Source organism: Lepidochelys kempii, chromosome 8 (genome assembly GCF_965140265.1).
Source record: "Lepidochelys kempii isolate rLepKem1 chromosome 8, rLepKem1.hap2, whole genome shotgun sequence".
NCBI lineage: Eukaryota > Metazoa > Chordata > Testudines > Cheloniidae > Lepidochelys > Lepidochelys kempii.
The window spans coordinates 97,520,134-97,537,366 of record NC_133263.1 but is presented as its reverse complement, the minus strand read 5'-3'; the positions used below and the strand labels follow the sequence as shown (position 1 = coordinate 97,537,366).

Sequence of the window (17,233 nt, the reverse complement as noted above, 5' to 3'; positions counted from 1 at the left end):
GTTAGAGTGTTTCACCTTGCTAGGAAATTTCCTGTGTGTTAGTCACATCCTCATCATAAGCCAGGTGAAGAGGAATTAGAGAACTCTCCTTCAGCAGGCTTTTGGTGTTTTTTTCTTTTGTTCATGAACCTTTAAAGTTAAGCAGCAACTTTTTAGCTCTAATTATTTTTTGTTTCAACACAAGAGCCTGCAAAGACAGACCCCATCTCTGCTTAATTCTGGGGAGTCCACAGCTGAGAATGTGAAGTGTCTCACTCCAGGCCATGGCTTCAGAAGTTTCATTGGTTCAGAACCAATTTTAACAGTATATTGCATCTGTCTTCTGGTTCCAGGCAGAGCATGAAACATTTTAACTCAATTTGGCCACTTTCCACCATTTCTAAAGTAGATACATTCAAATACGGAGCATACCCACGGTAAATATTCATTTACATGGCACTGTAATTGTACACAGCCCGGCATATTAGGAGTGTGATGCCAAAAAATATAGTAAGAGGATCTCTTGGCACACAGGCTGGAAAGTTTATAAGCAAGAGTTGTGGGTGGGCTTTAGGTTTGGAATACATCAGGGAATGGGCAGGGTCCAAATGAATGTTTTGAAGGAAAGTGAAAGTGCCACACTTCAGTAAAGATCTGGATAAACTGAAGAAAGTCCAAAGAAAAGCAACAAAAATGATAAAAGGTTTAAAAAAATCTGACCTATGAGGAAAATTTTGAAAAACCAGGGCATATTTATTCTTGAGAAGAGAAAGGGGGGGGGGGGAGGGCCCACACCTGATAACAGTCTTCAAATATTTTGAGGGCTGTAATCAATTGTTTTCCATGTGCACTGAAGGTAGGACAAGAAGTAATGGGCTTAATCTGCAGCAAGGGAGGCTTAGGTTAGGAAGTTTTTCCTAAAATATAACTATAAGGGTAGTTAGGTTCTGGAATAGCTTCCAAGGGAGGTTTTGGAATCCCCCTCACTGTAGGTTTTTAAGAACAGGATGGACAAAACTCTGTCACAGATGGTCTAGGTTTACTTTGTTTTCCCTCAGCGTAGGAGGCTGGAATACATGACCTCTTGAGGTCTCTTCCACCCCTACATTTCTATGATTCTAAGAGCTATGAGGGATACTTTCCCTCTGGAAAGGCTTTTAGACTTCAAAGGGTGCTTTGAAGGCAACAAGACAGCCTGATGTATAGGACAACAAGGAGTTGATCCCTAGGCCAAATCACTGAGAGAGAAGAAACCAAAGGAATAGTGTCTGCAGGTGTTTCTTACAAAAACAACAACATTACCACTCCATCATCGTTGAGGGCAAGGGGGAGGTAGGCCCATACCCTCAAAAAGTAGAGAAGAATGAGAAGCAGAGCAAGACACAGAAGACAGAGGAACTGCCAGTATCTGAATAAGGAGCTGGCACCTTCTTCAGTAGCTCAGGCATTGTGGGTAAGCTGCTGACAGAAGAGATGTTCCACAGCCTTCTTACGTGACTTGATAAAGACCTTATCTACATGCTGCTGGAATATTCAAACTTTGCCCCTTGAATCTGCCTGGAGAAAGCTGAGCAATGGCATTTCTTGCCCCCCTCCTTTCCCTTACTGTCTGACGTTTCTGAGGAGTACTGGGAAGGTGTTGCCTCATAAACCCCTCCTTAGAAACCCAAACAGATTTTTGTAGGTACCAGTTATGAGGAGAATAAATCTCAAAACCAATCAACACAACCAGAGGAATTTAGATGAAAATCTTTTACAAATCTTGTTAAAGGCTCTGGGTCAGGCTTAGAATGAAATTAATAGGCAGCAGGTTTAAAAACAAACTAAAGGAAGTACTTCTTCACACAATGCACAGTCAACCTGTAGAACTCTTGCCAGGGGATGTTGTGAAGGCCAACATTATAACACAGTTCAAGAAAGAACTAGATAAGTTCCTGGAAGATAGGTTCATTAATGGCTATTAAGGGATGCAACACTGTGCTCTGTGTCCCCCAGCCTCTGTTTGCCAGAAGCTGGGAATGGACAATGGGGATGGATCACCTGACTGCCTGTTCTGCTCATTCGCTCAGAAGCACCTGGCTTTGGCCATTGTTAGAAGACAGGATACTGGGCTAGATGGACCATTGGTCTGACTCAGCATGGCCATTCTTATGTTCTCTGCTGCAGAGGGACACCAGAGTTTGTCAGCTGCACATGCCTGGAAGCTCGGAGCTTTGGAGAGTTCTTCTCAAGAAGTATTTTAAGCCTGACCCAGCGCCACATAGCTCCAGCTGCTAAGGGGATGGGAAATACTCCTTGAGAAGACCATCAGGACATGGAGTGGACAAGAAAAGTTAAAAAAAAAAGTGAACTTTTTCAGCAAAAAAGACTGAGGTACCCCAACACTAAAATCTTGAAACAACAACAGTGACAGTTGAGTAGTCAGTGGTGATGTAGAAAAGGGGAGAGGGCTCAGGGGTGGAAGAAGACAAGAATCAAACTTGCCTTCATTAGTGACATAAATGGAAGATTTAGATTTAAACAAAATAAGCTTTTTAAAAAAGTTAATATTTTTCTTGTTCATAAATTAACTTTTCTAAACTGAAAGTGATCTCAGAACAGTTCTGTATGTGCCAGGAAGAGAAAAAGAACTGCACAAATACACAGCCATTGAGATGGACAAAGGCCCATTATCCAACATCTTAGCTTAATAATGAGTCATAATTTACCTCAGAATTAATAAATCTAAATCACTCCAGTACTAATGGAGTCAAAATGAGCCCAGAGGTACGACTTTTTTCTCTACACATTTTTAATTGTTAACTTCCTTTTTATCTGCTCTCTGTCTAGATATTTCTAAGGTGCCCCATCACTGTATTATCTGAGCTACTTGTTTATAGCAAGAAGAAAGGTGCATCGCATGTGTCACTGAGATGGAGCCTTGTCTAGTGGTTAAGCACAGGACAGGGAGTTAGATTTGGATTCTCTTCATGTCTCTATCCTGGAATAGCTGTGACCTTTGGAAAGCCATTCATGCTGTGCCTCAGTTTCCACATAAGATTGAGGTAGGTGCTGTAAGGTTTAATTCACTAGTAATGGCTGGGAAGTGCTCTGAGATCCTCAGATACAGGCACTACAGAAGTGCAATGTATTATTATAATTTGCAATTATTTATCATCCCTTTTACTATTAGTGCTTTGCCAATAGATTATTAGATGTTTTTGTGTGGATGAAAGAGATAGACCAGCAAGAGCCGAGTTTGATCATCTACTCAATTTGAGACTTGGATACAACAGAATCTCAGTAATCCACAGATCTGATGGTTTCACTCTACATCTCAAAGATCTTGTAGCAGAAAGCTGCAGTGAGGTGCCACATCACCCAGATTTCATTACTTTATAAAGTTAGCCCACACAACATTTTGTAGAGTGCACTGAATGATCACAAATAGTTCAAACCAGGCAGCACTTATTAAAGTAACGTGAATGAAATACATTTTGATGCTGTATCTTTTAATTTCTTAAACTGCATCTGTCAGTGCTTGTTAACTGGTAGAATGCAGTAATTGACAACTCAGTGAACATTAGTGAGGTTTTACTGTGTTTTGTAACGGAAGTCAGGGTGCTCAGACACTCTTTCATGGTAATCCGGAGACATGGTAGCATGAAAATGGACACCTGTTTACTGCTCAGCTGAAGAAAGAAAGGCAAATTAAAGGAGTGTCATTCCTAAATTACAAACTCTGCAAACAATTCTGTCATTTTGTTACCCCACAAGTTCACCGCTACTGGGTCAGGATGGAGAATAAAAGCCACTGACTTACCCTTTGTGAAATATTTCAAACTTAATTCCCTTGGTCTGAATCACTCTTCGGAAGCCTCTGTGATTTCGGTTAATGGTCAACTTGAACAGCTGATTATATTCTAGAAACAGGAGGGAAAAAAATGTGAGAATTGTAAAAATCATCAAATTAAGCGACTAGATCTTTTTCAGTGATGGACACATTGCATTCAGAACTTTCAGCCTGCTGCAACTTGGCCCATATAACACCACTTCACACTTACATAGCAACTTCCATCTCAGAAGGCCAAGGCGGTTTCAAATGTTAATGAATTAAACCGCACAATACCCCTCATTATCACCACCCCCACTTTACATATCTGAAGAAAAGATTAAGTGATTTTCTCAAGGTCACACAGCAAATGTTTCACCAGCATAAACAACATCAGGGTAGTTATGAACCACCAGAGATAGAAACAAGGGGACAGATTCCAATCTCAGCTACACTGATGTAAATCCAGAGCATATGACTAAGGAATAGGGATCTGGCTTTTTTAACATGATTTGTGTAGCTGCCATATTGAAAACTAGAAACAAAACGCTTTCAAACCTCAGGGGAAAAAAACCAGCTTGGAATCCTAACTTCAAAGTTTATTACTCCCAACTAGTGTTTTGGAAACTAAATGCAATTTAAATGGCATGTGGTGGGGGGGGAGGGGGAAAAAGAGAGTAAACAGAATGTTACGAATTTAAAATTGACCTGCAAAGGAAGAGGAAGTGGGCTTGTAACTTGTTTTCCTTCTTTATTATGTATAAAGAAAGCCTGAAGGGATCTTTAAAAAAAAAATTCCTCCCATTTTTTTGAAATATGAGAAATAAGGTCTAGGCTGGAAGATTCTATGACCATTATTTAATTTAAATGGTAAATGAACATTGTGGATAAAAGAAAAGGAGTACTTGTGGCAGACTGGGAGTGGCTAAGTCATTATGCAAGGTAGCCTGTTTCCTCTTGCTTTTTCCTACCCCCCCCCCCCCCAGATGTTCTGGTTTAACTTGGATTTAAACCTGGAGAATGGTCAGTTTAGATGAGCTATTACCAGCAGGAGAGTGAGTTTGTGTGTGTATGGGGGTGGGGGGGATGTGAGAAAACCTTGATCTATGCAGGAAATAGCCCGACTTGATTATGTAAAGAGTTGTCACTTTGGATGGGCTAGCACCAGCAGGAGAGTGAATTTGTGTGGGGGGGTGGAGGGTGAGAAAACCTGGATTTGTGCTGGAAATGGCCCACCTGTTGATCACTTTAGATAAGCTATTACCAGCAGGACAGTGGGGTGGGAGGAGGTATTGTTTCATGATTTCTGTGTGTATATAAAGTCTGCTGCAGTTTCCACGGTAAACATCTGATGAAGTGAGCTGTAGCTCACGAAAGCTCATGCTCAAATAAATTGGTTAGTCTCTAAGGTGCCACAAGTACTCCTTTTCTTTTTGCGAATACAGACTAACACGGCTGTTCCTCTGAAACCTGTCATTGTGGATAAAGGAAACCTTTGTTAAAGATTAAGTGCCTCTACCCCTTCAATTAAAGTCAGAGCTCACAATACACATGCTTCTGAAACATCTAGCAAGCAGGTCCTCCTAGAAAGACCAGACTTGACATTCCTGCTATTTTAAAAAGGTAAAAACGAGTAGGGGAAAAACCCACAAAACTTGGTTTGGAAAAAACAAAGTAGCAAAAAGGAACACAATCCCAATTTTTAAAAAGTCCTTTGCTGGTCATCTTTAAGATCTGCTGTGTTGTGAAGGCAACATTTCTAACATTAACAGATCAATAAAAATGATTAACAAGATCAGTCAGGCTAATCCAGTCACTACCCTTGGAACAAATGATCAGAAAGGAAATAAAGTGTGATCTCTGAAGATTCGTACGTGAATTATTTATTTATTATTATTTATTTACTTAAGTTTTTGTTTTACTGGTGTCTCACCTAACAGTGCTACTATAGTACTCTGAACCTACTGTATGCAGCAAAGGCTCAGTGGTACTGAGCAACAGGACCATTTGATTAAGAAGTGACATGAACAATGGCTCCCTGCACTGGGTGAGAGAGAGTGGGGATAAAAAGTTAAACTCCTACATGAGCTGGATTTCCCTAACAAGGCCTCTGGTAATTGAAGAGAAAAGCACAGTCTGTTCTTCTAGCATGGCTCAGAGAGTGGGGGACTAGCCTGTACTCCAAAGTGATTTTAAGGTGCAGTGTTTCACTCCCACCCCCAGAACAGGTACCAACCTGGAGAATTGGTATTTTTAATTACTGCCGTTTTACTTTTCTGAGCTTGCTCCTATTAAAAAAAAGAAGAAAAAAAAAGCAACGTTTACATAAAGCCACCAACCTGTGTTGCAAATACTGCTCATATGAAGCACCAAACTTTTTTTTTTTTTTTAAAACATAAATGAAGAGCTTGAGTTGCCCGGCATCATAGCAAAGCTTTTTGGTGAAAATGGAGAGAGCTGACCCCAGTTCTCTCTGATAAAAAGATTCCAATAAAGTTAAAAGGTATAGGGTATAAAATTGTAATGTGACCCTTCCTAATGTATGAACAGAGACTTGTCCAGCCACAAGGAAAGAAATCAGTATGTTCTCCACTACGGAAATGAAGATGGTGAGATGGTCAAATGGCTGGACATGCAATGATAAGAAATGAAATGAGGTTGTGAGAGGCCTAATATGGGTCACCCCAACTGAAGACAAGTTGAGGGAGGCAAGACTACGTTGGTATGGATATGTCCAGTGGAGACCTGAGCGTTGTACTGGAAGGATGGCCCTTGCAATGATCGTGGATGGAAGATGACCAAGGGGAAAGACTTGGTACATGGACCAGATATCAGCAAACATTAGAAGAGACCAATTTGCACATCCAAAACTCATGATTGTACACATGGTTTGTAAGTAGGCTATACAAGATTCTGACACCCACCCCCTCCCCCCCCCACACACACACACTAGGGACTGGCAAGGAAGAAGAAGAAGAAAGAGCCTGAGTTATAGGAGGTTATCCAGGGTAAAAAGGGGCATGGGCACATTTATGATTCCAATATTTGTATTTCATTGCGGTAACAAAATTTAACTTTAGATATAGAACTAGCCACAAGCAAATATTAAACAAGTGCTACAGAGAAGTTATATGGCCACACCTGATTCAACACACTCATCATAAAACTAATTGGTGCTGCTATGATACATGATAATCTAGGCACATTCTACTAGGCTATAATGCTATTCCTTCTACTTGAGCTGAAATAAGAAGAAGCTTTTGGGGCTGCACAAGGAGTCCAACACAAATCATTCAGGGAATTTGCCAACTATTATTCTTCCTGACAATCACTCTGCCACCAAAATGAACTAACTTTTAACCCAAAGCAGAGTATCAGCTAAATGTCCTTGTTCACTCTCCAGAGAATGTGACCTAATTATCATAGCTACTTTGAAAAATTGATTCCAGCTATGAAGGAGAAATAGGTATATTTAAAGTTTTGGCTAAGACGTAGTGATCTGGCTTTTTTATCACTGAAAATGAGAGATTAAAAACAGCTATACTGGCTTTATATGTATTCCTTATAAAATTATACATACACATACTGATTTTGTTCTATTATGCTGATGTAAATCAAATGGAGTGACTCCAGATTGACACCCATATAACTCAGATCAGAATATGGACCAGCCCAAGTTTCCTTTTTTGCACCAGGTTTTTCCACAGGTAATTCAATAGACTTCAATAGAGTTACTACAAGTGTACCATGGGGTAAGAATCAGGTCCTGCATATTTAAAGAACCCCAGGGGGCTATAATCACATGCTGATGAGAGATAGAAAATTAGGGCTAAATGTTCTACAATGCTACAGAAATATTGCGCCGGGAAGTCAGTGATGGAAGCCCTGTTACATCTTATGGTATACATGTAGAGTCCCCTCTAGCACAGACTGCTGCACTCAGAAACTGGAGGAGAGGTATAGCACCATGCACTGAGGATGGAGTGACAGACTTCACTTTTCATTTCCTGGTTTGCCTCAAATTTTTGTAAAGACAGATAACCGACTCCCTATCTGTGTCAGCTTCTTTGGGGCCATCCCACCGCACGGGATGAACTGTATATACCACCATATCAATCCACAGGATCACACACTGTCACCGTTAAACACACACAAACCATGTTGCAAAAAATCAATCCTGAATGCAAGATGCAGTCTGTGTGCAAAATAACAGTATTTTAACAGCAATGGTATTTTAAAAACAGGTTAGACAAACATCTGTCAAGGATGGTCTAGGTATACTTAATTCTGCCTCAGCGTAGGGCATGGACTAGAGCTCTCTTGTGAGCCCTCTCAGCTCCGCATTTCTATGATTCTATTACCAGGGATTCTCATCAAGATAGCTGGAAAGGAGGGGCTGGCACCAACGGTCTTCCAAAGAAAAAAGACAAAATAAATCTGAAACCATTTTGGAGTCAGTATTCAAAGGTATGTGTTCGGGGGGGGGGGGGGGAGGGGAGGGGAATGGGGGGAAGAGAGGGAAGAGACTGTCAAGGAAAGGAAATTATTCAAGGTCCAATAACATTTACATCTTTAGGGAGAGGGAGAACCTGAACAGCTAAGTCTCAGAAGACCCCATTTCAATGTTTCAGTGACAAAAATAGCCTGAATTCTACTAGCAATTATATAAACACAAACAAAATCATCTGAGAAAAGGTTACTTATATGGGCCAGATCCTGTCCTCAGAGATCTGAGCATCTCCCACTGACTACAGTGGGAGTCACATGCATTTATATGAGGGCAGAGTTTTTTGTCCATTTCTAAAACAAGCATCTAAAAACAAGCATTTTAAAAAAACAGGTTTGCTTTTAGGCTTGCAACTCAGTTATAATTCATAGCAAGCATTTACAACTTGTCAACTCCTGAAAGTAATAGGCCCGCACCACCTCTAAGATAAATCTGGCTCTATAAAATAACATTGGTAAGTAATGCAGGGTTTTGGATTGAGGAACAGCAAAGGCCTGAACACACACTCACCGTATTAGGGTAATGAAATTCAAATTTCACAAATGCATCCAAATCATTTGGTGTCACACCTGTGCAAGACAACAGTCAAACAGTCAATCCAGGGATTTTCAAAAGCACCCAAATGACTTTTAATAGGACTCATGGACCTAAATCACTTGGATGTTTTTGAAAACCCCATCCACTGGAACACTGGCAATCAAAGGCAAACATTCTGCTAATGCTCTAGTTGGTTCTGAGCACATACATAAACAGCAATTAAACCCCTATAATAAATAAAGGACCTAAGAATAATTTGTGTTGCTATAAGGCTGGGATGCTCTTGAACATCTCCTGCTGGTTGGCTGACGAGACAGTAAAAGCAATCAAGCCATCTCAGAGCTATACAAAATGTTTATAACAAAACCTGAAGCCTTGTGAAATTTGAACCTAGGCCCAGTTTCGAGCAAAGCTGGGACAACTTAGGGTTCTGCCTTCAAAGCAGAGGAAACTCTGCAATTTACATTGAGTTTTGTTTCAGTTTTTTGGAACTGAACTGAAACTTGGGGGCCTGAGCTAATATGGACTGAAATTAAAAAGCTTTCAAAAGCTCTAAGTCAGCTAGGGTTGCCAACTTTCTAATCGCACAAAAACAACAACCTACCCTGACCCCTTCCCTGAGGCCCTGTCCCCCACTCACTACGTTCCCCCTCCCTCGGTGGCTCCTTCTCCATCACCCTCACTCACTTTCACTGGGCTGGTGCAGGAGGTTGGAATGCGGAAGGTGGTGAGGGCTCTAACTGGGGGTGTGGGCTCCAGGGTGGGGCCAGAAATGAGGGTTCAGGGTGTGGGAGGAGACTGCAGGTTGAGGCAGAGAGTTGGAGCACAGGGGGGTGAGGGCTCCGTCTGGGGGTGTGGGCTCTGGGGTATAGGAGGGGGTTCTGGGTTTGGATGGGGGGCTCAGGGCTAGGGCAGGAGGTTGGGGGTTAGGGTGCAGGCTTACCTAGGGTGGCTCCCTGTCAGCAGCACAGCAGGAGGGGCTAAGACAGGCTTTCTGCCTACCCTGACTCTATCCTTTTCCGGGGTGCAGCTCGAAGCCAGAAAAGATACGGACTAGCCTGCCTTATCTCCGCAGCACCACCGACTGGACTTTTAACAACCCAGTCGGTGCTGACCGGAGCCACTACGGTCCCTTTTCGACTAGTGTTCCAGTTGAAAACCAAACATCTGGTCACCCTAACGTCACCGTATTATCCCTAGGGCAAAGAAATCTTATTCCCCACCACTAACCTCCCTATGGTCTGAGAGAAAGGCTAGAGATCAGAGTATGCTTCCTGATCCTTACCTGGGGGAGCTGGCAGGTTTATTCCCCTGACAATGATAAGATGCATTTCTGTACTGTTGAGTTCAGAAAATATTCTGGAGAGGGAGAGAAAGAAGAGATACAAAACACAGGTTCAGTCCAACAGCCTGGCATTTCCCAACCCACTGTCAGGTCAGGATTCCACTGCTGTAGTTCAGAGACATGACACTTGGCAAACATGAAGGGGAATGAGAGTCCTGGAGAAAAGCCTATTTCTACATAAATCTCAACCCAAGAACTGGAGAGGAGAAGGAAGGCAAAGTAGAAACAGGCAAAGGCTATTTTTGGTTCTGTGCTGGATCTGGGTTACAGATAGCATTGTGAAGGATGCCAAACACAGGCCTCAAAGACATCAGTTCTGGGGGGAAAAAACATGGTTAAAGCAGGGAGGGTTGGGGGAAGATGCAGCTGGATTTGTCTTTGCAATAGAGAGACCTAAAAGTGAAGTTGAGAAACAGCTATTTAATAAATCTGAAGAATCCTTAAATTTTTGGGAGTCTTTTCTTAGGAATGTGGAGCAGTTTGGAGTGCCTACCTCTTGTTTGCTCTGATGGGAGTTAAAGCCCTCTATCCCCTGTACATAGAGACTAGAATGAGTATCCCATCCCAGTCTGCTGATGACACCCTTTGACTTTTTGTACCTTATTATTTTAAAGGTTCTCTCCTCAAAGTGATGGCTGGGGGGATCCATCCCCTGGGCCTGTGCAAGCTGCAGAATCTCCAGGTCCTTTTTACATGCTTCTGCCAGTTTTTCAAACCTGTAAAGCAGTGGTGGTCAGCAAACAGTATTTTACTGAGTACAAGATACAGACTGATTCACTCAGCTCCACCACCTAACACCACAAGTAAATCAGTGGCCAACGGCCCACAAACACCAATCTCCTTTTGTACTTGAAAGCACGGCAGCCCCTGCTCCAGGTAGACCACATGACGGGATAAATACAGATGGTGGCAGCAGACTTACCGGGCTGTTTCAGTTATGTTTCCCAGATGCATGAACTGCCTGGAATACTGCAAACATTTCTATTAACAGAAAAAATAAGTAACAACGATTATCCCATGATACACATCTCTGAAGAAAGATTTCAGATTGAGAACCTGCATGTTACACAGAAGAAAAGAGAAGGTTACTCACGCTGTGCAGTAACTGAGGTTCTTTGACATGTGTCCCTCTATGGGTACTCCACTTGTAGACGCAGCAGTGCCCCCTGCGCCCGGGATCGGAGATCTTCATCCGTAGTGCCTATGGGATTGCACAGGCGCACCTCCCTCTCTCACACTGTGCGTAGGACGTATATATAGTGCTGTGCGGCCTGATCGCCCCGAGTTCCTTCTCTGCCGCAGAGCTTATGTTTTCGGCTCTGAAGCAGAGGGCGGGTAGTGGAACTCCCACAGGGACACACATCTCAAAGGCCCTCAGTTATTGCACAGAGCGAGTAACCTTTTCTTCTTCAAGTGATGTACCTAGGGGTGCTCCACTTGCAGGTGACTAGAAAGCAGTGCCCCTAATTGCAGTGTGGCTAATGAATATGCCTTGCATCCAAATAGATCTTGAGGTTGCCTATCTCTATCTGGATTGTCAGAATGGGATTGGAACTGATGGCCTCTCTCTTGCACCACACTGACCACCAGAGAATTTGGGTTGGGGTGCGAAAATAAGAATCCCGAATCCTTCACTGGAACATAATATTTCCTCTTGGCACATTTGTAGGTTGGAGGAATAGACACTGGGGTCTGCCACAAAACCTTTGTGGGGGTTGAGAAGAGCCTCACTGATCGCAGTGCGATCTTGGGAGAAGAGGATGTGTGAAGTATATCCAGCAGTTTATGCTGCTGGTCTTTAACCTCCTCCAATGGGATCTGTAAAGATTCTGCAACCCTGTGGAATAACTTCTGAAAGTGTCTGAAGTTGTCGGCAGATGTGGGTGATAGGGGCATGATAGCCTCGTCAGGTGAGGATGAAAAATGTAAGGTTGGTGGAGCCTCCTCCTGTTCTTCCTGTTCAGTTGGTGCCGGCGGTAGTTCAGCCTCTTAAAGGTGAGAGACCGATGGAGAAGGGAGAGGTGTAGGTCTCCGTTCATGCTCCCTGGTAGGGTTCCCGAACTGTGCCCTGTACACGGCCCAAGGGTCATAATACGGCCAGTTCGGTGGGAGTGTCACATGTGGCTGCATCCATAGTGGCCACTGCCAGGCTTGACGACCAGCGGGAGATTGTGCATAGTGAGGATGGGCAGGTGCGAGTTACCCTGTAGTCAAGCGAACAATAGAGCCCTGGCCTCTTCCTCATTACTAGGGAAGGGAGGTGCCATTCTTGGTGGAGAGAGGGAGGAGCAGCATGAGTCTGGAGAGGAAGGTGGAAGTGGGGGTGGTCACACTGCATAAGAGGAGACTCAAGAGTGTCAGAGACCAACAGGTGCGTCGGGTATCTGAAGTCTTGTGGAGGGGGAAGCAGCATCATCGCTGCTGATGGAAGACGCGGTGCCGAAGGAAAGCGTATGTCCCTGAGACACTGGTAGATGGCGCTGGAGGCTAGGCCAGTAACACTGGTTTGCTCGGTGCTACTGACTAGATCGGTGCCAACAATTTTGCTAGTGCCGACGTCTTACTTGGTGCCTAGAGCATTGTCGGTGCCAAAAACGCCGTTGGTGCAGGAGCTCCTGAGGGCGGCTCGGTTTGGTCCCCCTAGAGCTGGGAAATGGTGCCAAGGGCTGTAGTCTGCTCGGCTAAGACTGTTTAGACCATTTCTTTGAGCTGGAGGTACTCAGACGAGCACTGGGGCTATGTCCCCCATCAGATGAGTCTGGGTAACAGACCTCACCGGGGACAGTGTTCTGGTGGGCTGTGCCTCAGACTGTGAGGAGGAAACCCGTCTCCTGACATCCAAATGAGCAAGGGATGACTTTCTCTTCAGGGAACAGGGACAGTGAGGATTGGCAGATGACCTGGCAGAGCATGAAGGCCTCTCTGGGGAAGAGTCTGGGCCTGGGTTCAATGCCAGCTAAAGCAAATTCTCCATAGGGAAGAGTTTCAATCTAATGTCCTGGTCCCTTCTGGCCCTGGGTGTCAGGCCAGGGCAGTGGGAACACTTTTGTGGGACATGTCTGTGACGTTACACCCCACATTCTCCATAGAAATCTTGCTATCATATGAATATGGCATAACTAAAATATGTTTTATGCAAGATGGGTGATGTGAGGTATCACTGAAAAGGTTATGATCTACTAAATGTGTTTATCCAATTTGTATGCACGTATCGTTTCTGTATATGACGTTAGGAGTATTGACTATGTAACAATTACAATTGTGTGTGTACTTGGGGATCGCCCACCAGACAGTAGGCAATCATCCTGAATGAGCCATTTAAGGACAATAGAATTTTGAAGATACTAATCTCCCACCTTCCAGAGGAGCTTCCTAAGATGTTGCTTTGACACAGCACGGTCATCTGATGTCACCTGGTACAGAATACCACCTTGGACACTGCTGGTACTTTTCCACTGGAAACAAAGGGTTCCTGCCTTATGTAAATTCTATTTAAGGCTGGGGAGTAAGGCAATCAGGACTCTTCTCCATTGCCTCCCCATACAAGAAGGAATATTGCTAAAAACACCTGAAGGGAAAGGCAGGGGCCGAGTCCAGGTTGAGATAGAGGTCCAGTCTGTAAAGAGAAATAACTGGACCTCTAAGCTACAGAAACTCTGCAACCAGCCTAAAACAACTTTTACATTTTGTACATTTTACATTACATTTTGTAACCTATTTCTTGAGCATACTAAGCTTAATTTGCGTGTTTTGTTTTATTTGCTCATTAATCTGCTTTGTTCTGATGTTTGCTATCCCTTTACTCACTTAAAATTTACCTTTTGTAGTTAATAAACTTATTTTTGTTTATTATAAAACCCAGTTTGTACAATTCATACGCAAAAAGCTGTGCATCTCTCTCTCTCCACATTGAGGGAGGGGGCGATTTTTAGGAGTTTGCACTGTGCAGATCTCTCTATACAGAGCAAGACAATATTACTTTGGGCTTACACTCCAAAGGAGGTGTGCACAGGAGTGCTGAGTAAATCCCCAAGCTGAGTCTTTGCACACAGAACTGATTTCAGTCTGTGTCTGCAGCTGTGTGTGGCTGTGTGTGGCTGTGTGTTAGAGAAGGTTTGAGGGCCTGGCACAGCTAGGACAGTGTGAGGAAACCCAGACTGGGTGGAACCAATGTAACCCCAAAACATCAGGTGGCACCCTGGATGGGGGGTTCAACCCATCAGTGTCCCTCTCCCAGACAGTGGACACACTGAGTGTGGCCAGCCGTTACAGGGAAGGCTGCCCAGCAAGAAATGCACCTCTTAAACCTGGGGTATCTGGGCATAAGGGTGGAGGGAAAGGCTTCCCAGTCGGGAAGGGCGGGAAGCAGGGAAAACCAGAAACTCAAACTATTAAAGAACTGTAAAGGTAAAGACAAAATAAATAATAATTAAAAACAAATTTTTTTTGATAGAAGAGGAAAGGAGAAGAAGAAGAAAACACTACACTGCTGCGAATTCCGTCCCAGACCAGAAGTGGTAAAGAGGAAACTGGGAGCGGTTGGATTGCATAGCACTATATATATGTCCCACGCACAGCGCAATGGGGGGAGGTGTGCACACGTGCAGTCCGATGGCACTGCTGATGAATATCTCTGATCCCAGACACAGAGGGTGCTGCCGCACCTACAAGTAGGGCACCCATAGGGACATCACTCAAAGAACACCTCCCAGTTTGTCTAAATCTCTGCAGGTGATTTCACCACCACCACCACCCACTTCTTTTTAAAAAAATACAAAACCAAATATAGCGTTTGCTTAGTTTCTACTGCCTTCTCTCACTTTTTCCTCTAATAGTTTTAGACATGGCATTCACCCAAGGATTAACTGTGCCCTAAGGATTAAGGCTAATGTTTTCAAACTTGGGTGTCCAAAATTAAGACACCTAAACCAATGGCAGCAGTGCACAGCACAAGGGCTCCCACTGACTTCAAATGGAAGTAACTCTGAAAACCAGGCCACTGATTTAGGTGCCTAACTATAAACACCATATTTGAAAATGCTTATATAAAATAGTATTTTTAAATAGGAGCTGAAAATCCTACCGAAACAATGATGGGATCATGATCACAGCAGCAGCAAAAGCCAAAGAAACACTATAAAGCATACAAAGCATTTCTTCCGTCACTGGATTCTTAACACATAATGATGCACTGAAAGGAAAAGGTAGTTACCTCATGCTGGTCCTTTAGCAGTTTTATAAGCTTAGCGTACACCTCTTCTACCTTCTGAGAGAGTTTGACGTCGTCATGGTGGATGAAGATGAAGTCACTCTCGTCATCTGTAAGGGGTGATGGTAGCTGCACAATACCACACAACATGGCACATCAGAGCTCCTTGCAGGAACATGGAAGCAGAACAAAAGCAGCAAGAGGGGATGGGAGAAGTGTGAGCAGACCAGGGAAGGTGGGTGCGGACAGTGGTAAAGGGATATGGCATATCTCACTCTAGGTCACTGGTTCCAAGCCATCTGTTAGTTGCCGCCATGTGATGACTGCCCATGCAATACGAACTGGTGGTCTCAGCTCAGCTGTTAAGATTACAGTTATTTGTCTCACAGTGGCATCTTTGAGGCCAGGGAGCAAATGGGTCATGGAGCCTAAACTCCCCCACAGAGGTGGTTCTGCCAGGCCAGGATCAGGCACTTTGGGGCTATAGGGGAGGAGTAGGAAGAACAGCACTATGACTGGAGCATTGCCTGTTTTGTAGCTATCTGGCACCTTTCACCAGCACTAAATTCACATGAGAAACATTAAGTTTTAAAGCATTCTTAGATTTATGCAAGCAACAGGACATTTGAGATGCCCAAGGAGCAAAGCAGAACACTTTGTTTATAGTCTTTACTAACCTTGGAAATATCAACAGATTTGCCACTTTTTGCCTGCTCAATCTTTAGGTCCAAGTTCTTTGCTGTCTTGAGATACAGTTTGGCTTGTTCAAGGTCATTCTTCTGCTTTGCTTTGATTGCTGCCTTCAAGTATTGTTTCTTCCTGTTCTCTAGAAATTCCAGTTGTTCACTTGCTAAAAAGGAACAGCTATATAAAACACTTATCCGACATAACCATGTCAATGCACCATGTTCATTTTGTTTGATTTATACCAAGGAAAGAGTCAAAGCCCAGGTACCAGCTGAAAACACTTGCCTGTGTGTTTGATATGCAATAGTCACACCATGGGTAGTTCCATTTGTACACTAGTACAAAAATACTCATTTCCTTTTCTATGGCACCTTCCATCAAGGAATCCTAAGGCAATCTACAAACCAACAAACTTTTATTTAAAGCACTACAATAAACCTGTGAGATAGATACAAATTATGTCCCCATTTTACAGAAGGGGAAACAGGTTAAATGACTCGTGGAAGGTTACTGAAGAGCTGTGAAAGTCAGCTGCAGAAATGGATTTAAAACTTGAGCTGACTCCAAGTTCCATGTTCTATCTTCTAAAAAACACCTGATAATTGAATGATTCGTTATCTGTATATGTGCACGCAATATATTGCGTACTTTCTTTATACACATACTTTTTTTTTCTCTCAACTTACCAGAAAAAGCAAACACATTGACCTCAATGACAAAAGAGCAATTACTTCATTGGAAGGCACACCAAGACCACAACCATCATAGCTCATCCCCTCTTCCTGCCCTTTTTATACCCCACTGTTACTACTTCTTGGGTCACCTCCCACCCATCCCTGAACAACTGGTACAGTTTTAAGACTCAGAAAGGATTGATTTACATCATCCATGCACCAAATCCTACTTTCTCCATACTTTTCTTGGTATAGAAGGAAGAAGCGTGCAGTGGGTTGACTACCTCTGTTTCCCTAGATTCTTATACTGTGCTCACCTATTGCAGTATCCAAATGCAATTACACAAGCTATGCACTTGCAGGAGGTAGTTTTCTCACCATACACATACACAGAGTAGGCTGATAGCACTATTAACAGCAGAAAGAATATACTGACTTTTAGTCCCATCTTCACAGTGGAGCTGACAGCATCACTGTTGTGTGC

General features: G+C 43.3%; 1 protein-coding gene across 14 annotated transcripts in view; it reads right to left on the bottom strand.

Moving 5' to 3' along the window:
- CC2D1B (coiled-coil and C2 domain containing 1B) overlaps window positions 1–17,233 on the bottom strand; it is a 133,763-nt gene that overhangs the window by 75,092 nt on the left and 41,438 nt on the right. For 13 of the 14 annotated variants that reach the window (XR_012160487.1, XR_012160481.1, XR_012160483.1 and 10 more), the window contains 8 exons: window positions 16,066–16,238; window positions 15,392–15,517; window positions 11,102–11,160; window positions 10,779–10,895; window positions 10,120–10,193; window positions 8,808–8,866; window positions 6,027–6,078; window positions 3,782–3,881 (listed from right to left, as the gene is read on the bottom strand). Coding sequence is in view for 7 of the 14 variants with exons in the window: in XM_073357706.1 (XP_073213807.1) it covers window positions 3,782–3,881; window positions 6,027–6,078; window positions 8,808–8,866; window positions 10,120–10,193; window positions 10,779–10,895; window positions 11,102–11,160; window positions 15,392–15,517; window positions 16,066–16,238 (760 nt within the window). In the remaining 7 variants the exon portion in view is untranslated. Of the gene's footprint in view, window positions 1–3,781; window positions 3,882–6,026; window positions 6,079–8,807; window positions 8,867–10,119; window positions 10,194–10,778; window positions 10,896–11,101; window positions 11,161–15,391; window positions 15,518–16,065; window positions 16,239–17,233 lie in introns of those variants that run through there. The other variant, XM_073357711.1, reaches the window with a different exon arrangement.